At 47.4% G+C, this 25,493-nt stretch overlaps 1 protein-coding gene across 1 annotated transcript in view; it reads right to left on the bottom strand.

Annotated features, from left to right (window-relative positions):
* Positions 1–6,179: 6,179 nt before the first annotated feature.
* Positions 6,180–25,493, bottom strand: part of LOC129360567 (choline transporter-like protein 1) — a 21,397-nt gene continuing 2,083 nt past the window's right edge. Inside the window, 16 exon segments of the mRNA XM_055030886.1 lie at positions 6,180–6,753; positions 8,698–8,934; positions 9,228–9,365; positions 9,437–9,459; positions 9,462–9,519; positions 9,594–9,750; positions 9,819–9,967; positions 9,969–9,988; positions 13,348–13,534; positions 13,612–13,760; positions 13,832–13,921; positions 14,005–14,174; positions 14,248–14,341; positions 14,485–14,621; positions 18,233–18,375; positions 20,081–20,170. Of these exon segments, the coding sequence (XP_054886861.1) occupies positions 6,328–6,753; positions 8,698–8,934; positions 9,228–9,365; positions 9,437–9,459; positions 9,462–9,519; positions 9,594–9,750; positions 9,819–9,967; positions 9,969–9,988; positions 13,348–13,534; positions 13,612–13,760; positions 13,832–13,921; positions 14,005–14,174; positions 14,248–14,341; positions 14,485–14,621; positions 18,233–18,375; positions 20,081–20,170 (2,268 nt within the window). The 3' untranslated portion in view covers positions 6,180–6,327.

Genomic DNA, 25,493 nt, shown 5'->3' with positions numbered 1-25,493 from the left:
CTTTAGAACTGCTTGTGTTTTGGGCCTTTTATAACTATTTTTAACCAACCATTGTTACACATGGAATTAGTGTGGAAATTTTAAATTAAGCTTTAAAAAAAATTCAAAATAAAAGCCTTGGGAATTTTTAGATGAAATAAGTGCTCTTTTGACCATTATATGTCTGATTTAACCAAATCACTGTTATACATGGGATTACATTGACCATTTAAAATTAAACATTCTGAACATTTGAAAATAAAAGCCTTAAGATTCGGCCGTGGCTAATGCAGCGCCGCAGGCGATGCAATGATATTAGCTTGCATTATCTTTTCCTCTCAAGTCAGGGCACTGTCTTGCGCAGCAAGACAGTGCATGAGCATTAGCACAAACATTAGCATTTCTCTGTTTCCCACCAGTGCACTGCCATAGGCAGTGCAATAAGATTATCCTGCATGATCCTTTCCACTCAGGTTAGGGCTCTGCCTTACGCAGCAAGGCAGATCATTAGCATTAGCCTTTTACCTTGCATGAGGTATTAGCTATTTCCCTTACTTATTACCCATATTTACTATACATGCTTGTGACTCTCCACATTGTATTGATGACATTGCAGCTTTCTTTAGCATGGATGCTAATGTTTAGCATAAGAACGCTGGGTCCAAATCGACGGGCACACTTTGGCAGGCCCCAGTTAAATTTCTTCAGGAATTTTCTAGTATAACTTATTCTTCCGTAGACCGGAATGCGGCTCGCACCGCTGCGAGCCCACCCACAAAAGTGGTATCAAAACGTGCGGCTTGTTCCCGGCATTGGAGCTATTACTTTTATGGGGAATCGGCGTTATGACGGCGACGTAAAAAGCGAAAACGAGCAAAATTTCCAACTGCCGAACCGAAAAGCTCAACTGCCAAAACTAGAGTGTAACTGACGTTTCGTTAGAGTGTGGGAAGCAGTGTGATTCTGACCCCAAATAAATTTTGAAATCGCCGCCACTCCCACAAATATCGTGCAATCGGTATGAAACTCGGTCATGACATAGATACGAATGTCTGCTCCGGTAAAATGTTTTCAAATTTTTTCTAGGGCTTACGGTTTTCTGTCAAGGTACTTTAGAGCAAAATCAAGTTCCAGCCTAACTGACGCTCTCCACCATGTATTTTCATACTTTTATGGGAAATTTCAGACCTCAGTGCACACCATTTTTATATCATCGCTGCAATTACTGTGAATGAGGTACAGATTTGATTTGCAGGACTATCGGAGACAAAAAATAGCTCTCTCATACGCTTCAAACGGTTTTCCGATACGTATCACGGTTCCCGAACGGCAAGGAGTTGTTCGGCTGCTTTTTCCATATAAACTGACTGAGCTGTCTCACAAAGATAGAAATCTGTCTCTGCCTGACACACATGACAGTTGACCTCTTTAGAACTACAATTCCTGAAGGTTAGAACTACAACATGGCGGAACACTCAGTGCCTACAAAAGAGGTCAGAGCTGATTGTCAGAACTACAACATGGCAGAACACTCAGTGCCTACAGAAGAGGTCATAGGTGAATATAAAAACTACAACATGGCAGAACTGTCAGTTACTACTCAGGAGGAATGAGCTGGCCTTTAGAATTACATTGTGTTTGGGCTTTTTATCACTGATTTTAAGCAACCATTGTTACACACAGTATTTGTGTGGAAATTTTAAATTAAGCTGAATGAAAATTTCAAAATAAAAGCCCTGAGATTCTTTTATATCACGTAATTGCTCTCTTGGGCATTATGTGACTTTTTTAACAAAACCACTGTTAAACTTTGGATTATTTTGGATATTTAAAATTAAGCTGAATGAAAATTTCAAAATAAAACCTTGAATATTTCTCTCAGGCCTGTCAGAAAAACTAACTTCTTCAAGCATTTAGAATAAAGTCTCTCCTTGTGTGTCACACTGACATGACAGTTGACCTCCTCTTTAGAACTACAATTCCTGAAGGTTAGAACTACAACATGGCAGAACACTCAGTGCCTACAGAAGAGGTCATAGGTGAATATAAAAACTTCAATATGGTGGAACTGTCATTTACTACTGAGGGGGACTGAGCTGCTCTTTAGAACTACAATTCCTGAAGGTCAGAACTACAACATGGCAGAGCATTAGCATTAGCCTTTTACCTTGCATGAGGTATTAGCTATTTCCTTACTTATTACCCATGTTTAGTATACTCAATGCAGTCAGTCATCCTTGTGACTCTCCACATGGTATTGATGACATTGCAGCTTTCTTTAGCATGGATGCTAATGTTTAGCATCAGAACGCTGGGTCCAAAACCGACGGGCACACTTTGGCAGGCCCCGGTTAATTTCTTCAGGAATTTTCTAGTTTATAAACATCATCTGTTTGGAGATGGTGCAGCAGAAACGCTTCCTGTTGTTTCCACTTCCGGCCAGCAGGTGTCACTCTCTGGAACTGCCGGCCTTAAATCACACCCGTCCTCATGGTGATGCTAGTGAGCTAGTTAGCCGAGTTGGGCGTGTTTTCTGAACAAAAACCACAAACCGTCGGAAATTTTGCTTTTAATTGTTTTCTTATAAAACAAGAGACATAAGAAATGATATAAAAACCAACTGAGAAACAAAAGCAAGAATATCTTCAGTTACAAACCAGAAAAATAATCACACTTGCAGTCAACCTGCAACCAGGGCATCCAGGCTGCAAAGCAACCTTGCTGTTGCAAAGCAACCTGGCTGTTGCAAAGCAACCTGGCTGTTGCAAAGCAACCTGGCTACAGGGCAACCTGGCTGTTGCAAAGCAACCTGGCTGTTGCAAAGCAACCTGGCTGCAAAGCAACCTGGCTACAGGGCAACCTGGCTGTTGCAAAGCAACCTGGCTACAGGGCAACCTGGCTGTTGCAAAGCAACCTGGCTGCAAAGCAACCTGGCTGCAAAGCAACCTAGCTGTTGCAAAGCAACCTGGCTGTTGCAAAGCAACCTGGCTACAGGGCAACCTGGCTGTTGCAAAGCAACCTGGCTGTTGCAAAGCAACCTGGCTGTTGCAAAGCAACCTGGCTGTTGCAAAGCAACCTGGCTGCAAAGCAACCTAGCTGTTGCAAAGCAACCTGGCTGTTGCAAAGTAACCTGGCTGTTGCAAAGCAACCTGGCTGTTGCAAAGCAACCTGGCTGCAAAGCAACCTAGCTGTTGCAAAGCAACCTGGCTGTTGCAAAGTAACCTGGCTGTTGCAAAGCAACCTGGCTGTTGCAAAGCAACCTGGCTGCAAAGCAACCTGGCTGTTGCAAAGCAACCTAGCTGTTGCAAAGCAACCTGGCTGCAAAGCAACCTAGCTGTTGCAAAGCAACCTGGCTGCAAAGCAACCTGGCTACAGGGCAACCTAGCTGTTGCAGGGCAACCTGGCTGCAGGTTCCATTTGCAAAGTTACAGTAAGAAAATTAACAGCAATAATTTGCTTTGTCTTGTTTGTGCTTCATTTTTCTGTCATATTTTTTGAATGTTCCTGTTTTTATAAATATCAGATTCGTATTAAATATTTGGTAATATGAACGTTTCAAGCTAAATATTTAACTTTCAAATTTAATATTTTTGTAGCTGAAGCTTAATATTTGGTTAGCAAGCTAACTACTTAGCTAGCTAAATGTAGAGCATGTCATGGGAGGAGCTGCGCCTCGAAGGCGGAGCTACGTCCAACCAGGTGCTTTTGCAGCTGAATGGTTGCCATGGAGATTAACATATTTCTCAAACATCCATGAAAGAATCCAGGAATGTTTCTGATGATGGAGCATCACCAGGTTCAAAGGTCAGAAAATCCATTTTACATGAAGCTGATTATTTTCTATGGTTACTTACTTTCTGTCATCAGTTTATCATTTTATTTCTATTTTGCTCATAGAGAAATTTTAGTTAATATGCAAATTGGCTTGCTGTTAAGAGGAAGTGACATATCAAAATAAAAGCTGGGTTTTCGTCGCCAAAGACGTTTTTTTTCATCATTGATTCTTTTCCTGGTTCTGGATCAACGGAAAAAATTCAGATGAAAATGAATCCATATTTGGTGAAAAACATGGAAAAATCAACCAAGAAACTGAATGACGCGGAGAAACCGACGCCAAATCATTGCTGTTCATTCTTTGCAGCAACTTTACAAAGTCAACCTGGTTGTGGGGCAACAGGCAACAAACAGTCTGACAAAAATGGCATCGAGGCGTTCCGGACCGGAACTCCGGACCGGAACTCCATCAGCACACCTGGACTTGGTCGGTCCGGTTGGGTTCGGATGGTTTCCAGGCAGAGAAGTTCGTTCTGATGTTTGACTCCAGTTCCAGAACCGGAACCTCTCCGAGCCCCGCTCATCCTCAGTGGGCGGAGCCTGTGCTGTGATTGGTCGGATGGAGGCTGAAGAGTTTTCCTCCAACAGAAATGTTTTGTGGCCTTTTTCTGGTTTTTGGATCAGAACCGGATCCTTCCTGAACCCTGATGTTCTGGTCATAACTGGGTTTCCGTTTCAAAATGTTGGTTTTATTAAGAGCCGACCTGGGTCAGAACCTCTGGTCCAGATTGGAACAGCAGTAAAAACCAAAGTCACTAAAACCTAAATATTAAATATTTATTTTTTGATATTTTAGATAAAAGTGTAGAAACTGAAACATTTTCTGACTTTTATTGTGTAGAAACCCTGTCATGATGACTTCCTGTTTTATTTTGAAATGATACTGGCCTCTGCATGAAGAAACCGGCTCCGTACCGCTGGTACCGAGCCGGTCCTGTTGGTGTTGGAGTGAAACTGTTCAGCTAATCTGCCCAGCAACAGCGGTCATGATGCGTTCAGGTGAATCTGAAATCCGAACTCCGTCGTCCGGCACTGCAGGAACTCCATCTTTAGTGCAACTAGCGGCTCAGGGGCTCCCCCTGCAGGCGCCACGGTGAGGTGCATGATGGGAAACGGGTTCAGACGCGGGGCTTGACCAGGCTCCGCCTCCAGAGGGAACCGGACCGACTCGGAGCACCTCTGATGGAGTAAAGATCCAAAGAGCCGGTGCCAGAACCGCTCTGAGTTCCGTCTGGTGGACTGGTTTGCTCCCAGTAAGAGGCTGAGCCAGCTGGGCACTAGGACTCGGGTCGAAGGTCAACATATTTCTGAAAGAGATTCAGGCCGTTACAAACCGACGCTACAAACAGTCTGACAACGTCTAATGGAACCAGAACCGGGTCGCACTGGGGGGTCACACTGGGCGGGTTCAGAACCGAAACCGGGTCAGGCAGCGGATGACGAGAAGCAGGAAGACTGGTGGTTCCGGTGTTATTGCTGCCGCCGCAGCTGCAGGAAGCTCCGCCCACCACGGCGACGCGAGGGCGTCCTCGCGGTCACATGACCTCACCCCGCTGCTGGACGTGATTTCCATGGCGACAGCCCGCAGCAGCTCCGACTCCACTCTCTGAGGGCATAATGGCTGCTGGGCCACCTGTCCGCAGGCCCCGCCCCTTCCATGTGGGCCGGCTCCGCCCACAGAGCAGAGAGGTTAGCGAAGAGTCCGGACGGCGTTAGGATCTGAGTTTTATAAAAACGGACATCACTACAAAAAAATGCATCAGCCGCTTCCAGATAAAGTGCTTGGTTACGTTGTTACGTTGCTCCGTATTAAAATATCGTCGTTTTCCCTGGAGTGAAACCATAGTAAACATGTTACACTAAAAATAAACTTCTGGAATGTCTCTGCAACAAGTCCCAGTTTGGTCAAGCCGAACTCGTCCCTGGAGCCTGAAACAGGAGACGTGGACATGGTTAACTTCCTGTCTGCAGCTGAACGAGCTAATCAGCCGGCTAGCAGCTTAAGGAGCTCGTTAAGCAACTGGTTAAGCTACATGTTAATTAATCATTAACCATCTTGTCAAGAATTTCGTTATTGAGGTTAACCAGCTCGTTAACCCTCAGCAAGTTATGTGTCAATTCCTGGAGGACCCAGCAGGCAACAAGTTTCCAATAATTTTATGTTAAAGTCAATCTAAAGGTGGTTCTGGTTCGGATCAGATTTCAGTTCTCAGTGATCTGGATTCAGTCTCATCTGCTGTGGAGAAGGAGGTCAGCAGCTCCCAGCAACAGGAAGTGACCTCAGAGTTTCTGCCTGCTGAGTCCTGGTCGGGTTGAAAGCAACATGGCAACCAAATTGAGGCGGAACAGAGACTCAAACACAGAGCTGCTGGAAGATTTTTATAAAAATATTCTCCATAAAAAAGTACAAAAATAAAAAAGAAGGAAACATAAATAGTTCAAGCAGCAGAGTGATGATGATGATGATGGAGGTGATGAAGCATGCACTAGTGTTCATCCAGAGTTAGTCTGTTGTTAGCACGCGGTAGTGATGGCGGCTGACTTGGAGGCGGACTCGGCGAGGGGGGCGGGGCTTGGCGCATGCAGCAGGCTGACGACCAGGAAGAGGGTGGAGGTGGGCAGGCAGACGCAGAGGAAGAGGACGACGTCTTCGCTGAGGCAGAGGACCAGGTCTCTCTGCTCTGCCAGCACCCAGTCCACCAGCACCCCCACCAGCAGGCAATACACCTGGAACTCCTGAAGCTCCTCCCACTCCCCGCCCTCGCCCCAGTGTGGCCCCGCCCCCAACGCGGACGAGCAGTTCCGCTTGGCCACGCTCCCTCCGGCACCGCGATCACTCACCATGGGCTTCATCTCCGCCCCCTCCGATCCCGCCTCTTTCACCCGGCTCCGCCCACGTCCGCCCGCGCGCTCCAGTCGCCGACTGCTCTCCACGAACTCCTGCAAGGGTGGAGCCATAAGAGGCGGGTGAGGTCACCGTGGGGCGGGGCAACAAGCAAACATTTACAGAACAAAGTAGGAAACTCAAAAATATAAAACCTGACTCAAACCAGACCTTTCCGTTCCTGATGAGATAAAAACATCAAAGGGGCGTGGCTTATTGCTGGGAACCAATGGGAGTGCTGATGTCAAAGAAGCCTTAGTTGTTTGATCTCTTGATGTTCTGGTTCAGTGACTTGTTCTGATAATAAATTGTTAATACAACTACTGGTCCCACAATGCACTGCAGGGACAGGGAGGACACTCTGTGATCAGTGGCGGAGCTAGACTTTTTTTCAAGGGGGGGCCAAAGGGTGAGCAAGGCTTTATCAGAGGGTCCATATACAAACGGACCGTTCCATGGAACGAAAGGAAAAAATATTTGTTTCCTTTCGTTCAAAATTAATTAATATAACTAGTTAGGTTATAATTCAAAGCTTTTGTAAGATGATTTATTTTTACTTTTCATTTAATAGGGTTCTATAGAAGATCAGTTGTTTACTAAAGATGTTAAGGAGTTGTACTGCGCCTTTAAGAGGAGTTACTATGTTGTTTTCTGGCTGGCCCCTCCTCTGGAGGTTCTCGGGTTTTTTTGGTTTTTATTTTGTGTTCTGGCAAGATGGTTGAATAAAGTCTGGACCGCTAAGCTATTCCCGCTCATTGTCCTGCTTTTTCTCCACCCACGACCTCTCAGTTTCTGGTAACACAGATTTGTCTAACATTACAGTGTTACACTTTCATATGACATAGCCTACTTACATTTCAGTCATTATAAAACTTAATGGTTTTTCACATATTCTTACCACACATTTCAAGCAAGAGCTGGGAGAAATAAAACATTAGAGGGCAGCATGTCACTAAAACATATGTTAAAATAATCTGTCTAAAACACGATCTACCAGCACTAGCATGGCTAATATAATAAACGAGGCACTATGCAGCGGTGCACAACCATTTCTTTTTTTCTTTTTAGAAATGTATGACAAGAGCCGCCTCTCATTAGGAAGGTAACAGCGGTTACTGCTGAGCGGTAAAATGTTGGAAATACCTGCAGAACTCCTGACGGTGTAACTCTAAAGCCGTTGATGTGTTTTGGATCAAGCAGGAACCAACATGTCAGTTTAACCAATGAACAGCGTCAGGCATCGGGCTGCCTTCAGGGACAGTCGGAAATTACAGTTTTCCTGGCAAATCTTTGCCGATCTCATCAGTATTATATTTTAAAATGACCATTTCCAGTGGGGTGGCACTAGGGGGGGCAAGGGCTCTGTTGGGGGTGGCAAGTGCCACCCCGGCCACCCCTCTGGCTCCGCCACTGACTGTGATATCACACTTAGTTCAATTTGATTGGAGGAAGGAATAAACCTGAATCTAGGTTTATTTAGTCTCTGTAGAAAGAACCTTGCGGTTGTAGATTCCCCAACATCAGACCGCTAGCCAAACGCCACCGACCACCGCTATGCCATCGCTAGCCTGACGTGGAGCTGGAGACTCAGAGCCTGCAAGCTGATAGCCAAACCCTCTGCAGCCACTAGCCGAGGAGCTAAATCCTGGTTAGTTAGCGACATTGCTCTAAGATTATCCCGTCCAGTAGAGTTCTGATGGCTGGGCAATACAAATAGCTGAAGATAATTATTTCATGGGATTTTTTTTTGTATTCTTATGGTGTTGATATCAGTTCTGAAAGGAGCAGGCTGGGTATGTGGTAGCTTAAAGCTAACCATGGAGTTCAGCCTATAAAACCTCAGCCCGTTTTGGTCAATGATAGCCCGGTAAGCATGGATGTTGTGGGTTTTTTCTTTCTCTTTGAAGCCTCTAAGGTCAATGAAATATCCCCAAACCATTTCTAAAATGCCATGTTTTCTTCTACCTAGCGGGAGCTTAGCTAGATGTGGCTAAGCTCACCATCAGAGCTTTGTCCATGAAGAACTCCTTCCCAGGGGTGCCGTCGTTGTACTTGGTGTCGATGGCGAAGCACAGGAACAAGACGTCCACCACAATCTCGAAGATGGACAGGAAGCAGTGGGCCACCAAGAAGGAGAAGAGGCAGACGATGATGAGCGGCAGCAGCCACTCGGCGTAGTCCCGCTGGTAGTTGAGGAGCAGGACGCCGGCGAATGCTGTGCATGTCATTATCAGGACCTGAGGAGACATGACATCCTGAAGCAAAGCTGTTGTTGTGAACATCCGAGTTGCAGGGTTGCATGGACACCTTATCTCTGTAAGGCGGTGGTGAGCAAAGTGGGTTATGAAGGGCCGGCATCCTGCATGTTTTAGTTCGATCCCTGGTTTAACGCAGTTGGATCCAATGATGGCTCATTAGAGGAACATTAACCTGCAGAGGAGGTTTTAATTCCTCCAGGGAGAGAACTGAAACATGCGGGAATCTGACCCTCCAGGATACGCTTCTGACCCATTCAGACCAAACCCCTCACCTTCCCCAGGAAGAGCACAAAGTCTCCCACGGCGTTGATGGTGGCGACCCGCAGCGCGTTCTCTACCAGGATGACAAAAGCGTCCCGGGCCGATGTGCAGAAACTGGTGCTGTTGATGGCAGTGGCTGCATATGCATTCTGGGAAACAAAAAATGGCAGTGAGGGTGGCGTTGCCAGAACCTGCGGGAGGGGGCGCGGCTGTCCATTACCTGGTTCAGGTAGTTGAGGCACTCTCCAAACACCACAGGCAGCAGATGCAGGACTTCAGCAGGCAGCGTGCGCACATGTTCTCCTGGAGACAACAGGACACAGTTACAGCGCCAAGCCGCTGAGCTCAAACCGGTGGCGGTGAAGCGGAGTACGTACACGTCCTTTCAGCTGGTTGTGGACGTACATCAGGACAAGGCGGGGGATCTTCACTAATGTGATGATGAAGGACCCCTTAGCAACGGTTCCCAGGTGGTACCGGACCAGCCTCAGAACCGACGACAAGATGGGCGTCACTGGCAACCGGTTCTTATCCCTGCAGGCGGAAGGCTCTGATTGACATGTGGACCCAGAGTTGCAGGCGAGCCGAGCCGCCACACTCACCTGGTGAAGTAGTAGGTGACAACAGCGCCAGCCACGGTCATCTGCTGGCAGGCCAGGATGAACTCGCTGATCCAGACCAGACCCACAGCGTGGTACCAGGTCAGGTACTGCAGGGAGCCCGTCAGCCTGAACTCCGTCAAGCCCGTCTCTCTCGTTCTGCTCCGGATTCCCTGCACAGCACCACAACAAACCGCTTAGCTGCTGTTCTGGCCAGCAGGGGCATCCCTCTGAGGATCAGCAGGCACGGGGCGGAGTCTAAGTTCACACAGTGGGTAAATATGACCCAGATCGCTCACATTTCATTATTGTAATATGTAGCCATTTTACATACCACTGTCATGCACATTTTAACATTTAAAATGCCACAAAAAGAAAGAAAAATAGCAAAATACAAAATAGGCATGTCTCCATGTACTAGTTTGGACCAATCAATTTCAGTCTACAACTGTAACTTCGTCATATGGGCACTGCGCATGGCTGCAATAAACAGGAAGTAGAGGTAGCTATCTAGCGTGGAGCAGATGCATCTCTTAATGTATTTCACTATATAGTGGTTAGCTATGTCAGCAACTTTTCAGCAAACATTTTTTCTGTCTCACCTTTAACTCTTTCAGAAAAAAGTCCAGATTCCCTAAACCGAGCAGAAAAACATTTTTGTGAAAGTGAGTTATTTTGCTCTCATCAGCTCATCATCAGTTTCTAATATGATACTTTATTATCCACGTTAGAAAAGCATTGATGGAAACACAGCGAGCTTGGATCTTTAATTTAGTTGATTTTTTATTTTTCTTCATGTCCATTTCTTCTATTCTACTGTTTTATGTTAATATATGCAAGTAATTTGCTGCCTTGAATGTAGCATAAACCTGAGTATGTATACTTGTTTAGCTATTGTCGTGAGGACTTTCTCCTGATTACCAACACTGTGAGGACATCTGTGGTTGTGAGGACATTTTCTCAAGAACAACCAAAGGAAAATATCCTGTGTGGTTTAGGTCAGTAACTAAGGTGTGAATTAAGTTTAAGGTAGGATTAACTATCAACTTGAAGTTTAGGAAAAGTTTAGGGTTAGGCTAAAGAAGTTAGTGATGGTCAAATGAGGTGTCATGGAGCCTCATTTGACCATCACTAAAAGTCCCTGCAGGCACCGTAGTTGACAGACTGATTTGATGACCTCGTCCAGTGGTCCCCATCCTCCCACTGGGGACCGGGGACTGGGGACTGGGGACCGGTCAAAACCCCAGACCGGTCAAAACTTTGCAATTTTGCTGTGGCTTTTTTTTTCACTTTGCGACAATCTTACACACCGCCCTGCAGTGTGGTGTGTTACGTTGTGGTGTGCTGAATATGCTCAATCTAAAATCAGGTATATTCAACATTGTCGTGGCCTGATTAGCAGCCTGTGGGGATTTCCCTGTCTGGGAACAGAGGGGATCCCAAACAATTGACATGGCAACTGAGAGTCCGGTGGGCGTCGGCGGTGATATGTGGAAATGTTTATCACTATATGTAAAGGTCGTCTTTATATATGTTTATTATATGTGGTTATGTTTATTCAGTTAAAAATGTTAACTACAAAAAAGCATAACTGCAAATAGAGCAGATGCTCCTTTTATCAAACGGCTTTTGTTTTGGTTTTGTCTTTTATTTCTGAAAATGATCCACAAACTATCACTACTGTTTCTACATCGTCATCGTCTTTGATTATTCTGAATTCACTGTGGGATGTTGGTTCAGAGGAACCCGGACGTTCAGTGGAACCAGGACGTTCAGTGGAACCGGGACGTTCAGTGGAACCAGGACGTTCAGTGGAACCGGGACGTTCAGTGGAACCGGGACATTCAGAGGAACCGGGACGTTCAGAGGAACCCGTTCAGTGGAACCCGTTCAGTGGAACCCGTTCAGTGGAACCGGAACGTTCAGAGGAACGGGACGTTCAGAGTAACCCGGACGTTCAGAGGAACCGGGACGTTCAGAGGAACCCGTTCAGTGGAACCCGTTCAGTGGAACCCGTTCAGTGGAACCGGAACGTTCAGAGGAACCGGGACGTTCAGAGGAACCCGGACGTTCAGAGGAACCGGGACGTTCAGAGGAACCCGTTCAGTGGAACCCGTTCAGTGGAACCCGTTCAGTGGAACCCGTTCAGTGGAACCCGTTCAGTGGAACCGGAACGTTCAGAGGAACCGGGACGTTCAGAGGAACCGGGACATTCAGAGGAACCGGGACGTTCAGAGGAACCGGGACGTTCAGTGGAACGGGACGTTCAGTGGAACCGGGACGTTCAGAGGAACCGGGACGTTCAGTGGAACCGGGACGTTCAGTGGAACCGGGACGTTCAGTGGAACCGGGACGTTCAGAGGAACCGGGACGTTCAGTGGAACCGGGACGTTCAGTGGAACCGGGACGTTCAGAGGAACCGGGACGTTCAGTGGAACCGGGACGTTCAGTGGAACCGGGACGTTCAGTGGAACCGGGACGTTCAGGAACCGGGACGTTCAGTGGAACCGGGTTCAGTGGAACCGGGACGTTCAGAGGAACCGGGACGTTCAGAGGAACCGGGACGTTCAGAGGAACCGGGACGTTCAGTGGAACCGGGACGTTCAGTGGAACCGGGACGTTCAGAGGAACCGGTTCTGGTTCCGTGTTGCTCCTGGACTCTCAAACCGACCGAACCTCTTGGACTTTTATCGGCTCTGAGGTCACAGAGGTTTGGGAAATCGGCCAAGGATCCTTAAACCAACCAGACCTAAAACTCACATCTCCTCTCGACCTCTGACCTCACGCTATCTGACTCTGGTCGCTATAGTAACGGTTACCTATCCCTTCAAAATAAGATGCAGCTGCGCCACAAAACCAACATTTTACTTTGGTGGAAGTTTTAACTCAGGATATCGACTGATGGACCCTGAGCTGTTTCTCCTTCTGGAGACGAGACACCTGGTCTCCATGGTGATGCAGTCTGAAGCTTCATTGGCTCATTAATTTGTAGAATACCTGAGTTTATCCAGGTGTATCTGGGATTCCTCCTGATGCTCTATGATGCCTCAGCACTGAGGAGGTGGATTTAATAAATCAACAGTTCTGTCAAACATATGCAGCTTAACCTGCAGGACATGATATGAATATAAACTAAGAATCAATTTCAGATGAATTAGGATTCAGATAGATCCAGTAGAAACTGGAAAGAACCGGATGAAACAACAACCAAGTGAAAACCAAGAGCTTATTTTCTGATGTGGATCAAAATGGCTCCAAACGACCAAACCTTTCGTTTGGCTTCAGGCTCCATATTGACGCTGTAAAAGACCAAGAATCCTTTTGGCAAATGCATCCTGTTACAGATTTGCTTGCTTATAAACACAGTTTGGCGCCTCAGTGTCATTTCCAGACACTTCCTGTATCGGTCATGTGACTCGCTGAAAGCAACACGCTCCAACGCGGGGTTTGTCTGAGGGCTTAACGCATCGGTGTTGCTGAACCCATCACTAAAAGAAATGAAGTTTGTGTGCAGAAGTGTGTGAGGACCAACCGGTGGTTCCCAGGAAGAGCAGCACCAGGATCCAGTAAACCCAGAAGAGGAGCAGGGCGAGGAAGGTGATGAAGGGCTGCAGGGTGAGCAGCGGCAGGTGGATGAAGACTTTTCCTGCGACGTGGAACAGAGCGATGGTGAGCGCCACGCGCTTCCGCATGAAGAGCATCAGCAGCAGCAGGATGATCTGTACACACACACACACACACACATTCAGAACTGCAGCACCGGCTCTGCGTTTTCTGGTTCTGATTTGGTACATACGGTGAAGATGGTGGCGGCGGCGGCGTAGACCAGCAGCGCCTGGCCGCTGTCACGACGCCCCTCTGGTGCCTCCCTGGGGTCCCTGGAGGATGTGTCGTTGGCATACAGCCGGTGGTCGATGTAGAGCCACCAGAGGACGCTGGTCCCCGCTGAGACACAAACACAACGTCACACAGGAAGGGAGCTCACCTGTCCCACAGCACAGAGGAAATGACCTCACCCAGGGAGCCCAGCACCACCAGCGAGGTGAGGATCCAGACCAGCACGGCCGAGATGTAGCGGATGATCACCATGAGGACCATGGACAGCGCTGGAAGACAGAACACAGCAGTCAGGCTACAGGAACTGACGTCACAGCAAGGAGGAAGTGACATCATGGACGCCGGCGTTCACCTAAGGCGAGGACACAGAGTCCGACGATGATCTCTTTGCTGGCAGCGACGCCAGCGATGAGCCGATGCAGGACGCTGCTGTCGCCTACGAAGGTCACCACCGCCTCGGCGAACCTGGCATAGCACGACATATCCACCGGCGTGCAGCGGTTGAAGAGCGGCAGCGGCTTGCTGGGACACACAGGTCAGAGGGCAGAGGTCAGATATCAGAGATCAGGGCCAGATGGCGGAAAGCGCCACCTACCTGTGGGGGACGGGAAGCTTGGGACACCTGGAGAATCGCTCCGGTAGCGCCGGGTAACGATGAGCCGGCAGCTCATAGGAGCAGAGCTCCGAACCTGCAAACATGGAGGACGAGCTCATCTTCATCGCCTTCATCATTATCATCATCATCATTATCTTCCCTCAGCACAGAGTGCAGAGGTGAAGCCCAGGTGGGTTAGGTGGGCGTGGCCAGGTGGGCGTGGCCAGGTGGGCTCACCATTAGTCATGGCGAACCTCTTCAGGTCCTGGTGGGTCTTCAGTTCCTCGGGGGGACACAGGGACACACACAACGCCATGGACTTAATTTTCCTTTGGACAATGTCGATGTTGCAGGGATCCAGGAAGAAGACAAACCTGCAGGGGGCAGCAGAGAGTCAGGTGAGAACACATCGCCCCATAGGTGACCCTCTCTGACCAGTTGGACCAGAACCAACAGAACCAGTAGAATGTGGATGTGGGACTAATGGGACATGGAAACAAAGAGACAAAGAAATTGAAAGAAATGTAAAACTGAGAGTGATAATCAGAACCAGACAGAACCACAGCGACCCGGTCTAGAATTGGACCTCAGTTCAGACGTCCTTCCAGTCCTCAGGCTGTTTCTGCTGTGTCTGTCCAACAGATCCATCATCCTGAACGTCTCAGGAAGTCGGCCTGAGCTGATCGGCCTCCTGCAGGTGGAGCTGCAGGTAAAAATAAATCCTGTGTGTGTGTGTGTGTGTGTGTGTGTGTGTGTGTGGTGTGTGTGTGTGTGTGTGGTGTGGTGTGTGTGTGTGTGTGTGTGTGTGATTGTGTGTGTGTGTGTATAAGCAGCTCTGCTGATGAGTCACAGCTTTCACCATCTGTCAGCATAAAACTCTCCCACAGGACCTTGAATGCACCGTGTGTTCAAGTGCCAGAAGGAGCTACAGCACTGAAGCTATAGTCACAAAGCTGAAGTAATACTATAGTATCACAGAAATACTATGGTAATACTATAATAATATCACAGTATTACAATTATATCACTGTAATACTGTGATATTACAGCAACATTGTTATACTGTAGTACTACTTTATTACATTGTTACTACGTAGCTTTACAGCACCAGATTACACAGTAAGTCACTACGCTGACACTATTCGCCTGACTGGGAGTCTCACTGGGGAACCCGTGACGGGTCGGACCTCCGGCGCCAGTTGCAATATTTCACTGGAATTTGGGGGGTGTTTTGCTGGTCAGAGGTCTGAGCTGCAGTTTAGCGCCGACAGCATAAAACACCAGAACTACAGAATATCAGCTTGGTGTCCATTTGGTTTTTCATTTCAAAAATAATAAAGTTCATGATCTGAGTCTATCATTATGATTGGGCCAACAAAATTGAATTATAAGACAAAATATCTGGGTTTATTTAGTCCATCAGATCCCGGTGTGATCAAATCAGCAGAGAAATGACAGCAGCTGCTGGGCTGCAGACCCACTGGACCAGACCGAACCGAACCGCACATTAACCTGTTATAGAGAGCAACTTGCCTCTGGGAAGTGTCAAGTTGCTGCTAATAATCACAGCAAGTTTAGTTTGTGGCAGCAGGTGTGTCTTGAACGGCTCCCAAAACAAAAGCTGCAGTTTTATCGCCTTCCGACAGAAAAGCAAAGAAAATAATTTGGCTAAAAATTCTAAACTTGAAGAAAGAACCCAAAATGCTTTATGTGCTCATTTCATTGTGTGGATAGAAGCCAAGGGAAGAAAACCTGCATCAGCATCTGGAGCAGCTCAGACAGAGAAGTAGCTAACTATGCTAGTGCTGGTAGCTAACTATGCTAGTGCTGGTAGCTAACTATGCTAGTGCTGGTAGCTAACTATGCTAGTGCTAGTAGCTAACTATGCTAGTGCAGGAAGCTACATATGCTAGTGCAGGAAGCTACATATGCTAGTGCAGGAAGCTACATGTGCTGGAGCAGTGTAGGTAGCTAACTATGCTAGTGATTGGTAGCTAACTATGCTAGTGCTGGTAGCTAACTATGCTAGTGCAGGAAGCTACATATGCTAGTGCAGGAAGCTACATATGCTAGTGCTGGGTAGCTAACTATGCTAGTGCTGGTAGCTAACTATGCTAGTACTGGTAGCTAACTATGCTAGTACTGGTAGCAAACTATGCTAGTGCTGGTAGCTAACTATGCTAGTGCTGGTAGCTAACTATGCTAGTACTGTAGCAAACTATGCTAGTGCTGGTAGCTAACTGTGCTAGTGCTGGTAGCTAACTATGCTAGTGCTGGTAGCTAACTATGCTAGTACTGGTAGCAAACTATGCTAGTGCTGGTAGCTAACTATGCTAGTGCTGGTAGCTAACTATGCTAGTACGGGTAGCAAACTATGCTAGTGCTGGTGTCTAACTATGCTAGTGCTGGTAGCTAACTATGCTAGTGCCGGTAGCAAACTATGCTAGTGCTGGTAGCTAACTATGCTAGTGCTGGTAGCTAACTATGCTAGTGCTGTTAGCTAACTATGCTAGTGCCAGGTAGCAAACTATGCTAGTGCTGGTAGCTAACTATGCTAGTGCTGTTAGCTAACTATGCTAGTGCTGGTAGCTAACTATGCTAGTACTGGCAGCAAAACTATGCTAGTGCTGGTAGCTAACTATGCTAGTGCTGGTAGCTAACTATGCTAGTACTGGTAGCAAACTATGCTAGTGCTGGTAGCTAACTATGCTAGTACTGGTAGCAAACTGTGCTAGTGCTGGTAGCTAACTATGCTAGTACTGGTAGCAAACTATGCTAGTGCTGGTAGCTAACTATGCTAGTGCTGGTAGCTAACTATGCTAGTGCCGGTAGCTAACTATGCTAGTGCTGGTAGCTAACTATGCTAGTACTGGTAGCAAACTATGCTAGTGCTGGTAGCTAACTATGCTAGTGCTGGTAGATAACTATGCTAGTGCAGGAAGCTACATATGCTAGTGCTGGTAGCCAACTATGCTACTAATGGTAGCTAACTATGCTACTAATGGTAGATAACTATGCTAGTGCTGGTAGCTAACTATCCTACTAATGGTAGATAACTATGCTAGTGCTGGTAGCTAACTATGCTACTAATGGTAGATAACTATGCTAGTGCAGGAAGCTACATATGCTACTGCAGGAAGCTACATATGCTAGTGCTGGTAGCTAACTATGCTAGTGCTGGTAGCTAACTATGCTAGTGCTGGTAGCTAACTATACTATTAATGGTAGATAACTATGCTAGTGCTGGTAGCTAACTATGCTAATGCAGGAAGCTACATATGCTAGTGCTGGTAGATAACTATGCTAGTGCAGGAAGCTACATATACTAGTGCTGGTAGCTAACTATGCTAGTGCTGGTAGCTAACTATGCTACTAATGGTAGATAACTATGCTAGTGCTGGTAGCTAACTATGCTAGTGCAGGAAGCTACATATGCTAGTGCTGGTAGATAACTATGCTAGTGCAGGAAGCTACATATACTAGTGCTGGTAGCTAACTATGCTAGTGCAGGAAGTATTCTCATTGGAAAACATCTGAGACGTCAAGATCAGAGGTTAAAGAAATTATCAGAAACCCCAGAGCTCTATCTCAGACTTTACAGACCTCAATTAATAGCGTAATGGTCAAAGGACGTGACCCTGAACCAAGATGGTAGCTTGGAAGGGTTGAAAGAGAAAACCTGTTGTTTGGAAACAAGAAGCCCTCAGACGAAGGTCAGGTCTTGATTAGCGTGTTTAAAGCCTCGTCGCATGAATACCGGAGCTTGGAGTAAAACAGAACCAGGATGGACAGAACCAGACTCAGCAGATCAGAACCGCTTTGGAGTTGTGAACCACGATGTTGGAGGGTGATTGTTTGGTCTAGCCAAAGTCTGGTTGGACCTTCAGGGAACTGAGCAGAACGTTTGATCATCACAGAACCGATGGTACCTCAGACCATCCAGAACTCCTGGTTCTGGTTCCGGTTCTGCTCAGTGAACACTCACTTCCTGTCGGTGTGGTCAAGCCCGCTCAGCTGCACGCCTTCGATCCGCTCGTTACGCCGGCCGCAGGTGTTGCCGTAGCTGTCGTAGCCGAAGACCAGGCGAGCGGCGCCTCCAGTGGCGATGGTGAAGCCACAGATGCTGCCCTGCAGAACACCATCAGAAACTCATCAGAACTTTATCAGAACCTCATCAGATTACTCCATCACTCCATCTGATGGATGTGAACCAAACATCAATACTGACTGGAATGATCTAACCTCCAGCCAATCAGAGCTCAGTGGGAGGAGCTGTGAGCCAATCAGAAACCATCTGGACGCAGTAAAGTTCTGCTCTGGGGACTGATTATGGTAAACACAGATTCTGCTTCAGGTGTTAAAAATCAGCGAAAGCCCGAGTTCCCTGCTGTCCCTGAATGCAGCATCAGTGCTGCCCATGAAGCTGCTTCCATAGCAACACACCTGGAAGAGCCTCAGGTAGACACATGTGAACCTGAAGCTCCGCCTCCATGTGAAGCAGGAAATGTGCAGAACCATCAACACTGTATGAAAATGTTTCTAGAGGTTCTGGTCCCACTGGGTTCTGGTGGTCAACTTACAGGAAAGCTGCAGAACTGCACAAGTATTTAGAGTACTAAAGTGTACTACAGAGTACTACAGTGTACTACAGAGTACTACAGTGTACTACAGAGTACTACAGTGTACTACAGAGTACTACAGTGTACTACAGAGTACTACAGTGTACTACAGAGTACTACAGTGTACTACAGAGTACTACAGTGTACTACAGAGTACTACAGTGTACTACAGAGTACTACAGTGTACTACAGAGTACTACAGTGTACTACAGAGTACTACAGTGTACTACAGAGTACTACAGTGTACTACAGAGTACCACAGAGTACTACAGAGTACTACAGAGTACCACAGAGTACTACAGTGTTCTACAGTGTACTACAGAGTACTACAGAGTACTACAGTGTTCTACAGTGTACTACAGAGTACTAAAGTGTACTACAGAGTACTACAGAGTACAACAGTGTACTACAGAGTACTACAGTGTACTACAGAGTACTACAGTGTACTACAGAGTACCACAGTGTACTACAGAGTACTACAGAGTACCACAGAGTACTACAGTGTACTACAGTGTACTACAGAGTACTACAGTGTACTACAGAGTATCACAGAGTACTACAGAGTACAACAGAGTACCACAGAGTACTACAGTGTTCTTACAGTGTACTACAGAGTACTACAGTGTTCTACAGTGTAGTACAGAGTACTACAGTGTACTACAGAGTACCACAGTGTACTACAGAGTACTACAGAGTACCACAGAGTACTACAGTGTTCTACAGTGTACTACAGAGTACTACAGTGTACTACAGAGTATCACAGAGTACTACAGAGTACAACAGAGTACCACAGAGTACTACAGTGTTCTACAGTGTACTACAGAGTACTACAGTGTTCTACAGTGTAGTACAGAGTACTACAGTGTACTACAGAGTACCACAGTGTACTACAGAGTACTACAGAGTACCACAGAGTACTACAGTGTTCTACAGTGTACTACAGTACTACAGAGTACTACAGTGTTCTACAGAGTACTACAGAGTACTACAGAGTACCACAGTACTACAGTACTACGGAGTACTACAGTGTTCTACAGAGTACTACAGTGTTCTACAGAGTACTACAGTACTACAGAGTACTACAGTGTTCTACAGAGTACTACAGAGTACTACAGAGTACCACAGTACTACAGTACTACAGAGTACCACAGTGTTCTACAGTGGTGATGCTGTATCACAGGTCGGTGGAAGTATTATGGTCTGTGTGTGGTTACCATGCCGACGCAGAAGACGGTGAAGAGCAGGAACCAAGGCAGGTCTGTGCAGCTCCGGTCCTCCAGCGGTCTCCATTCTCTCTTTGTCCGCTGAAAGACACAAACACAGTGAGCGCCGAGCGGGGCCTGCGGGACCGGGCCGGGCCGGGCCAGCTCGGTTCCTCCATAAACCCGAACCCTGCGGAGGTTCGGCTGGGCCTGTTGTTGACCAGCAGCGGCCCGGTAACCGAGATGCTGTAATTGGATTAAGGAGCTGCTGGCCGTAATCCCAGCTCGGATCGGCCTTTCTGCTCCAGAACCAGGCTCCATCCCGTTACAGTGTTAGCCCAGAAAGTAGAACACACACCGGACCGGACCGGACCGGGCCGAGCCGTGCCGGGCCGGACCTGCTTACCTCCGCGCTCCCGCAGCATCCCATTGCAGTCAGGATGGACGCGCCCGGAGCTTCACGGAGCTTCACGGAGCCTCAGCTCGGCAGCAGCGGGGGTCTGAGGCTCTGCAGGCGGGCTGAGGAGGCGGGCGGCCCCGGGGCAGGCTGGGTCCGGACGGTCAGACGCAGCGCTCCGGTCCGCTCAGCATGCCACTGTGGGAGCCTCCTCCGATGACCGAACCGAGCTCGGATTAACGGCCGAGGATTTGTCCGCCACACATCCTGGTGGACTGACAGGTGCAGCGGCCATTCATCTCATTGCGCGTGCGCAGTGAGCGGCCGTGCGGAGCGGCGCTGCAGCTGCAGTACCTTCTGTGACCACTAAGCGGACAGTAACTGCAAGGTGGCGCTGTTTTCGTTGAACCGGTGGATCCAGAACCTCCTGGTTCTTTTCTGACGGTCAAAGAGAACCGACTAGCCGAACCCAAGGCCCCTGCAGGACCCACCTGTCCACACGGTCCACCTGTCCACACGGTCCCAGCTTTCTTCAAAACCACCAGAAATGAAACGTGTTCAGGACTAACACCTGACTGGTTCTGTCTCTGGACCCTGCAGCATCAATATCATGATTGATCAGCATTTACTGTAAAAATTATTCATGTGTACATGTATGAACATTTTCATGCTGTTGTTCATGGAGGAGCAGCATGCAACTTCTATGCACCACAATCTGGAACAAACATCCAGAAAACTGAAAAACAGCCGAAACCCTGAGATCCTTCAAACCCAGACTAAAACCCAGCTGGTCAAGTTGCTCTTGAAAAACAATAAATGGAACATTGATCAATGTGTATTGATGATCAACATGTAATATTTGTCACTGGTTTCTCAGCTGTCGGTTGTCTTATGTTTTTTTATGTTTGCGTTTATGAAGTAAAGCAATTTTAACTCCTTGGAAGCTAAATTGTGTAACTCAAAATAAACATGATTGATTGATATTTCCCAGGATGACTGTCATTTTTCAAGACGCCATCCATCCATTTTCTGTCATTTATCTGGGTCGCGGGGTCAGCAGCCTAAGAACGGAGGCCCAGGCTTCCCTTTCCCAGCCTCTTGTTCCTCTGGCGTGTCCTGGTCTTCCTCTCCTCCCGGTGGGACCTGAACCCCTCACAGGGAGCCTCCATCCTGACCAGATGTCTCAACTGAATCCTCTCCATGTGGAGGGCAGCAGCTCTACTCTGAGCTTCTCTCTCAGGAAACCCGGCTCCCACAGAGGAAACCCGTTTCAGCCGATGTATCCCAGATCTCGTTCTTTCAGTCGTGACCCAAAGCTCCTGACCAGAGATGAGGGTGGGAACGTAAATCGACCGGTCAATCGAGAGCTTCGCTTTCTGGCTCAGCTCTCTCCACCATGACGGCCGGTCCAGTTCCCTGCAGACGCTGCTCCAATCCGCCTGTCGATCTCCCGTTCCCTTCTTCCCCCATTAGTGAACCCAGAGATACTTGAACTGCTCCACTTGGGGCAGGACATCCCCCCGGGTAGAGAAGCTCTCCACCCTTTTCCGGCTCCAGACCGCGGCGTCGGAGCCACCGATCCTCATCCCGGCCGCTTCGCACTCGGCGGCGAACCGCTCCGGCGAGAGCTGCGGGTCACGACCCGATGGAGCCAACAGAACCACATCGTCCGCAAGAAGCAGAGATGGATCCTGAGGCCACCAAAACGGATCCCCTCAACGCCTCGGCTGCTCTGCAGATTCTGTCCATGAAGTGATGAACAGAATCGGTGACAAAAGCCCTGATGGAGTCCAACCTCACCGGGAACGAGCCCAACTTATTGCTGGCAAGTGGACCAGACTCTGACTCTGGTCATACCGTCATTTGAATCTAATTGTTGTCATAAAACGTTTCTCGTTTTAATAACTTGAAAAACTTTAATAATAATGTAGCAATTAGTTCCTTTCTATTGTTTTTCCCAGGATGCATAGCGGGTGCACAGGACCATGAGGAGATGGAAGTGTGTCACAGATGTTCCTCTTGTGGGATCCGGTTTGGTTTTCTCGCGTTCAGTTGATGTTGCCTTGTTGATTTGAAAACTCAACATGAATTCAAATCAGAAACAGATTCTGTGTGTTGAGTGAGTTTCAGTCCAGTTCTCAACAGGAAGGAGGTGGAAATGAACAACACTTGTAATGGTTACGTCATCATCATGGTTAGCATTAGCTTCTGCTCATGTCCTTGTGCAGAGTTTCATGGTCAGGGAAGCTAACTCTTTCATTAGCTGTGCTGAACAACTTTGTTAGGATTCAAGCTGGTGTGAGTGCTCCTCCAATAGACGATCTTCGTGGGAGCGTGCTGGCAGGCTGACGCACCTGAAGCGGATTTCTGCAACCAGCTGCAGGATTGTTAAGCAGCCATTCATCGCTCGATGGTCCCACTGGTTGGTCAATGTTGGGTTTTCTTGTTCTGCACTCATATTCACAGTGAACCACACTTCTTTTCTTCCATAGCTTTGTTCTTTTACTGCAAACGTTCAGGTCTTCTTCTGATTCTTTCCAGAACAGTGCTGCCTATAAATAAGAACTCGCTCTCACTGCCCCCAGTGAACAACAACAGTACAACATGCACATAAACAGTGTCAGAATATAGAACTTAAAGCTGTACCTTACAAAGTCAACTAGTAAACATGAACACGTAACACAAAATAACTCAAAGACAAGTTAAGATGAGAGCATATTCTAACAGTTAAGCTTCATGTTTATCTAAGTCAATCTTCTGTTTTCTCACAGATTTTGATTCACTGTTTGGACCAAGCTAGGAACCACGCCCATCCAAACGCAAATCAACGATTGCCAACCGGACTGAACGCTTCCGCCCGAGCGGAGCCCGAGCCTTTGCACCTAATGGATTCTATCTCCTCCCTGGGCAATCCTCCATCAGATGAACTGTCAGCCATTCTCTCCATTTCCCTGTCAAGATCCCCTCAATCCGGTTCCTGTTGACCTCTCCCCTCTCCAAGCAGCACCTGAGCGGCCAGCCGCTTCCGATCCCAGAGGGCAAATCAGGATCAATATTTTCAATAATAACTGAATAAAACATTGAATCAAAGATCTTCCAGCCTAATGTCTGAACCTGCATGTGGGTGAAAAAACTCAAATCCAACATGACAAGCTTGTTCAACAGAAAAAAAACAAGAACATGAAATTCAAAATACAGAAGCTATGATTTCACACCAAACACATTTCCCCATTTGTGTTTTTTAGGGCAGAAATTTATTTTCCATAACAACCTTGATGCCCATTTTGAAAAACCAAAAAGGTATTGGTCAATATGATTTTTATGTTTAAAGTTATGTCTTCACTCCATAAGTACTCAGTAGTGATAATAATTGGCAAATTCTGTGTTACAATAAATTTTCTTTTATGACCATGGCGGTCATGTTGAAACTTTCATTGGCTAACGTTACTTTTTTAAAACGCCAGTTTCTGGGAACATCTGAGCCAAGTTAGGTTCTTCTATCTGCATTTGATGAGATGCTAAATGACCTTCAGGTCAGATTTCAACACACAAACCACTGGTGCCTGATCCCACCTGGTGCCTGATCCCACCTGGCGCAGCCGCAGACGGACCGGGCCAACCTGCCGGGTCCAGAACACAGAACAGGATCCAGAGATGCAGCTTTGAGTGACTGAGAACTGCTGCAACATTTAAAGACATCAAGTCTTTGTTTTACTTCTTAATCAACACAGAGTTCACTGTTCATGGCCTCCACCAGGCACCACACACTGTACACACACACCGTACACACACACCGTACACACACACCGTACACACACCGTACACACACACCGTACACACACACCGTACACACACCCTGTACACACACACTGTACACACCACCGTACACACACACACTGTACACACACACCGTACACACACACTGTACATACACACTGTACACACACACCGTACACACACACTGTACATACACACTGTACACACACACTGTACACACACACACTGTACACACACACCGTACACACACACTGTACACACACACTGTACACACACACACTGTACACACACACTGTACACACACACACTGTACACACACACCGTACACACACACTGTACACACACACTGTACACACACACGCACACACACACACTGTACACACACACCGTACACACACACACTGTACATACACACTGTACATACACACTGTACACACACACCGTACACACACACTGTACACACACACTGTACACACACACCGTACACACACACTGTACACACACCGTACACACACACCGTACACACACACCGTACACACACACCGTACACACACACCGTACACACACACCGTACACACACACCGTACACACACACCGTACACACACACACTGTACATACACACTGTACACACACACTGTACACACACACTGTACACACACACTGTACACACACACCGTACACACACACACTGTACATACACACTGTACACACACACACTGTACACACACTGTGCACACACACACTGTACACACACACACTGTACACACACACTGTACACACACACACTGTACACACACACTGTACACACACACTGTGCACACACACCGTACACACACACTGTACACACACTGTACACACACACTGTACACACACACTGTACATACACACTGTACACACACACTGTACACACACACTGTACACACACACTGTACACACACACTGTACACACACACTGTGCACACACACTGTACACACACACTGTACACACACACTGTACATACACACTGTACACACACACTGTACACACACACACTGTACACACACACTGTACACACACACTGTACACACACTGTACATACACACTGTACACACACACGTACACACACACACTGTACACACACACTGTACACACACACTGTACACACACACTGTACATACACACTGTACACACACACGTACACACACACTGTACACACACACTGTACACACACACCGTACACACACACCGTACACACACACTGTACACACAC

The sequence above is a fragment of the Poeciliopsis prolifica genome, unplaced genomic scaffold (assembly GCF_027474105.1).
Source record: "Poeciliopsis prolifica strain line A6 unplaced genomic scaffold, Auburn_PproV2 SCAFFOLD006, whole genome shotgun sequence".
Classification (NCBI taxonomy): domain Eukaryota; kingdom Metazoa; phylum Chordata; class Actinopteri; order Cyprinodontiformes; family Poeciliidae; genus Poeciliopsis; species Poeciliopsis prolifica.
Note: the sequence above shows the minus strand (reverse complement) of the source record. Positions and strands in the feature narration are given on the sequence as shown.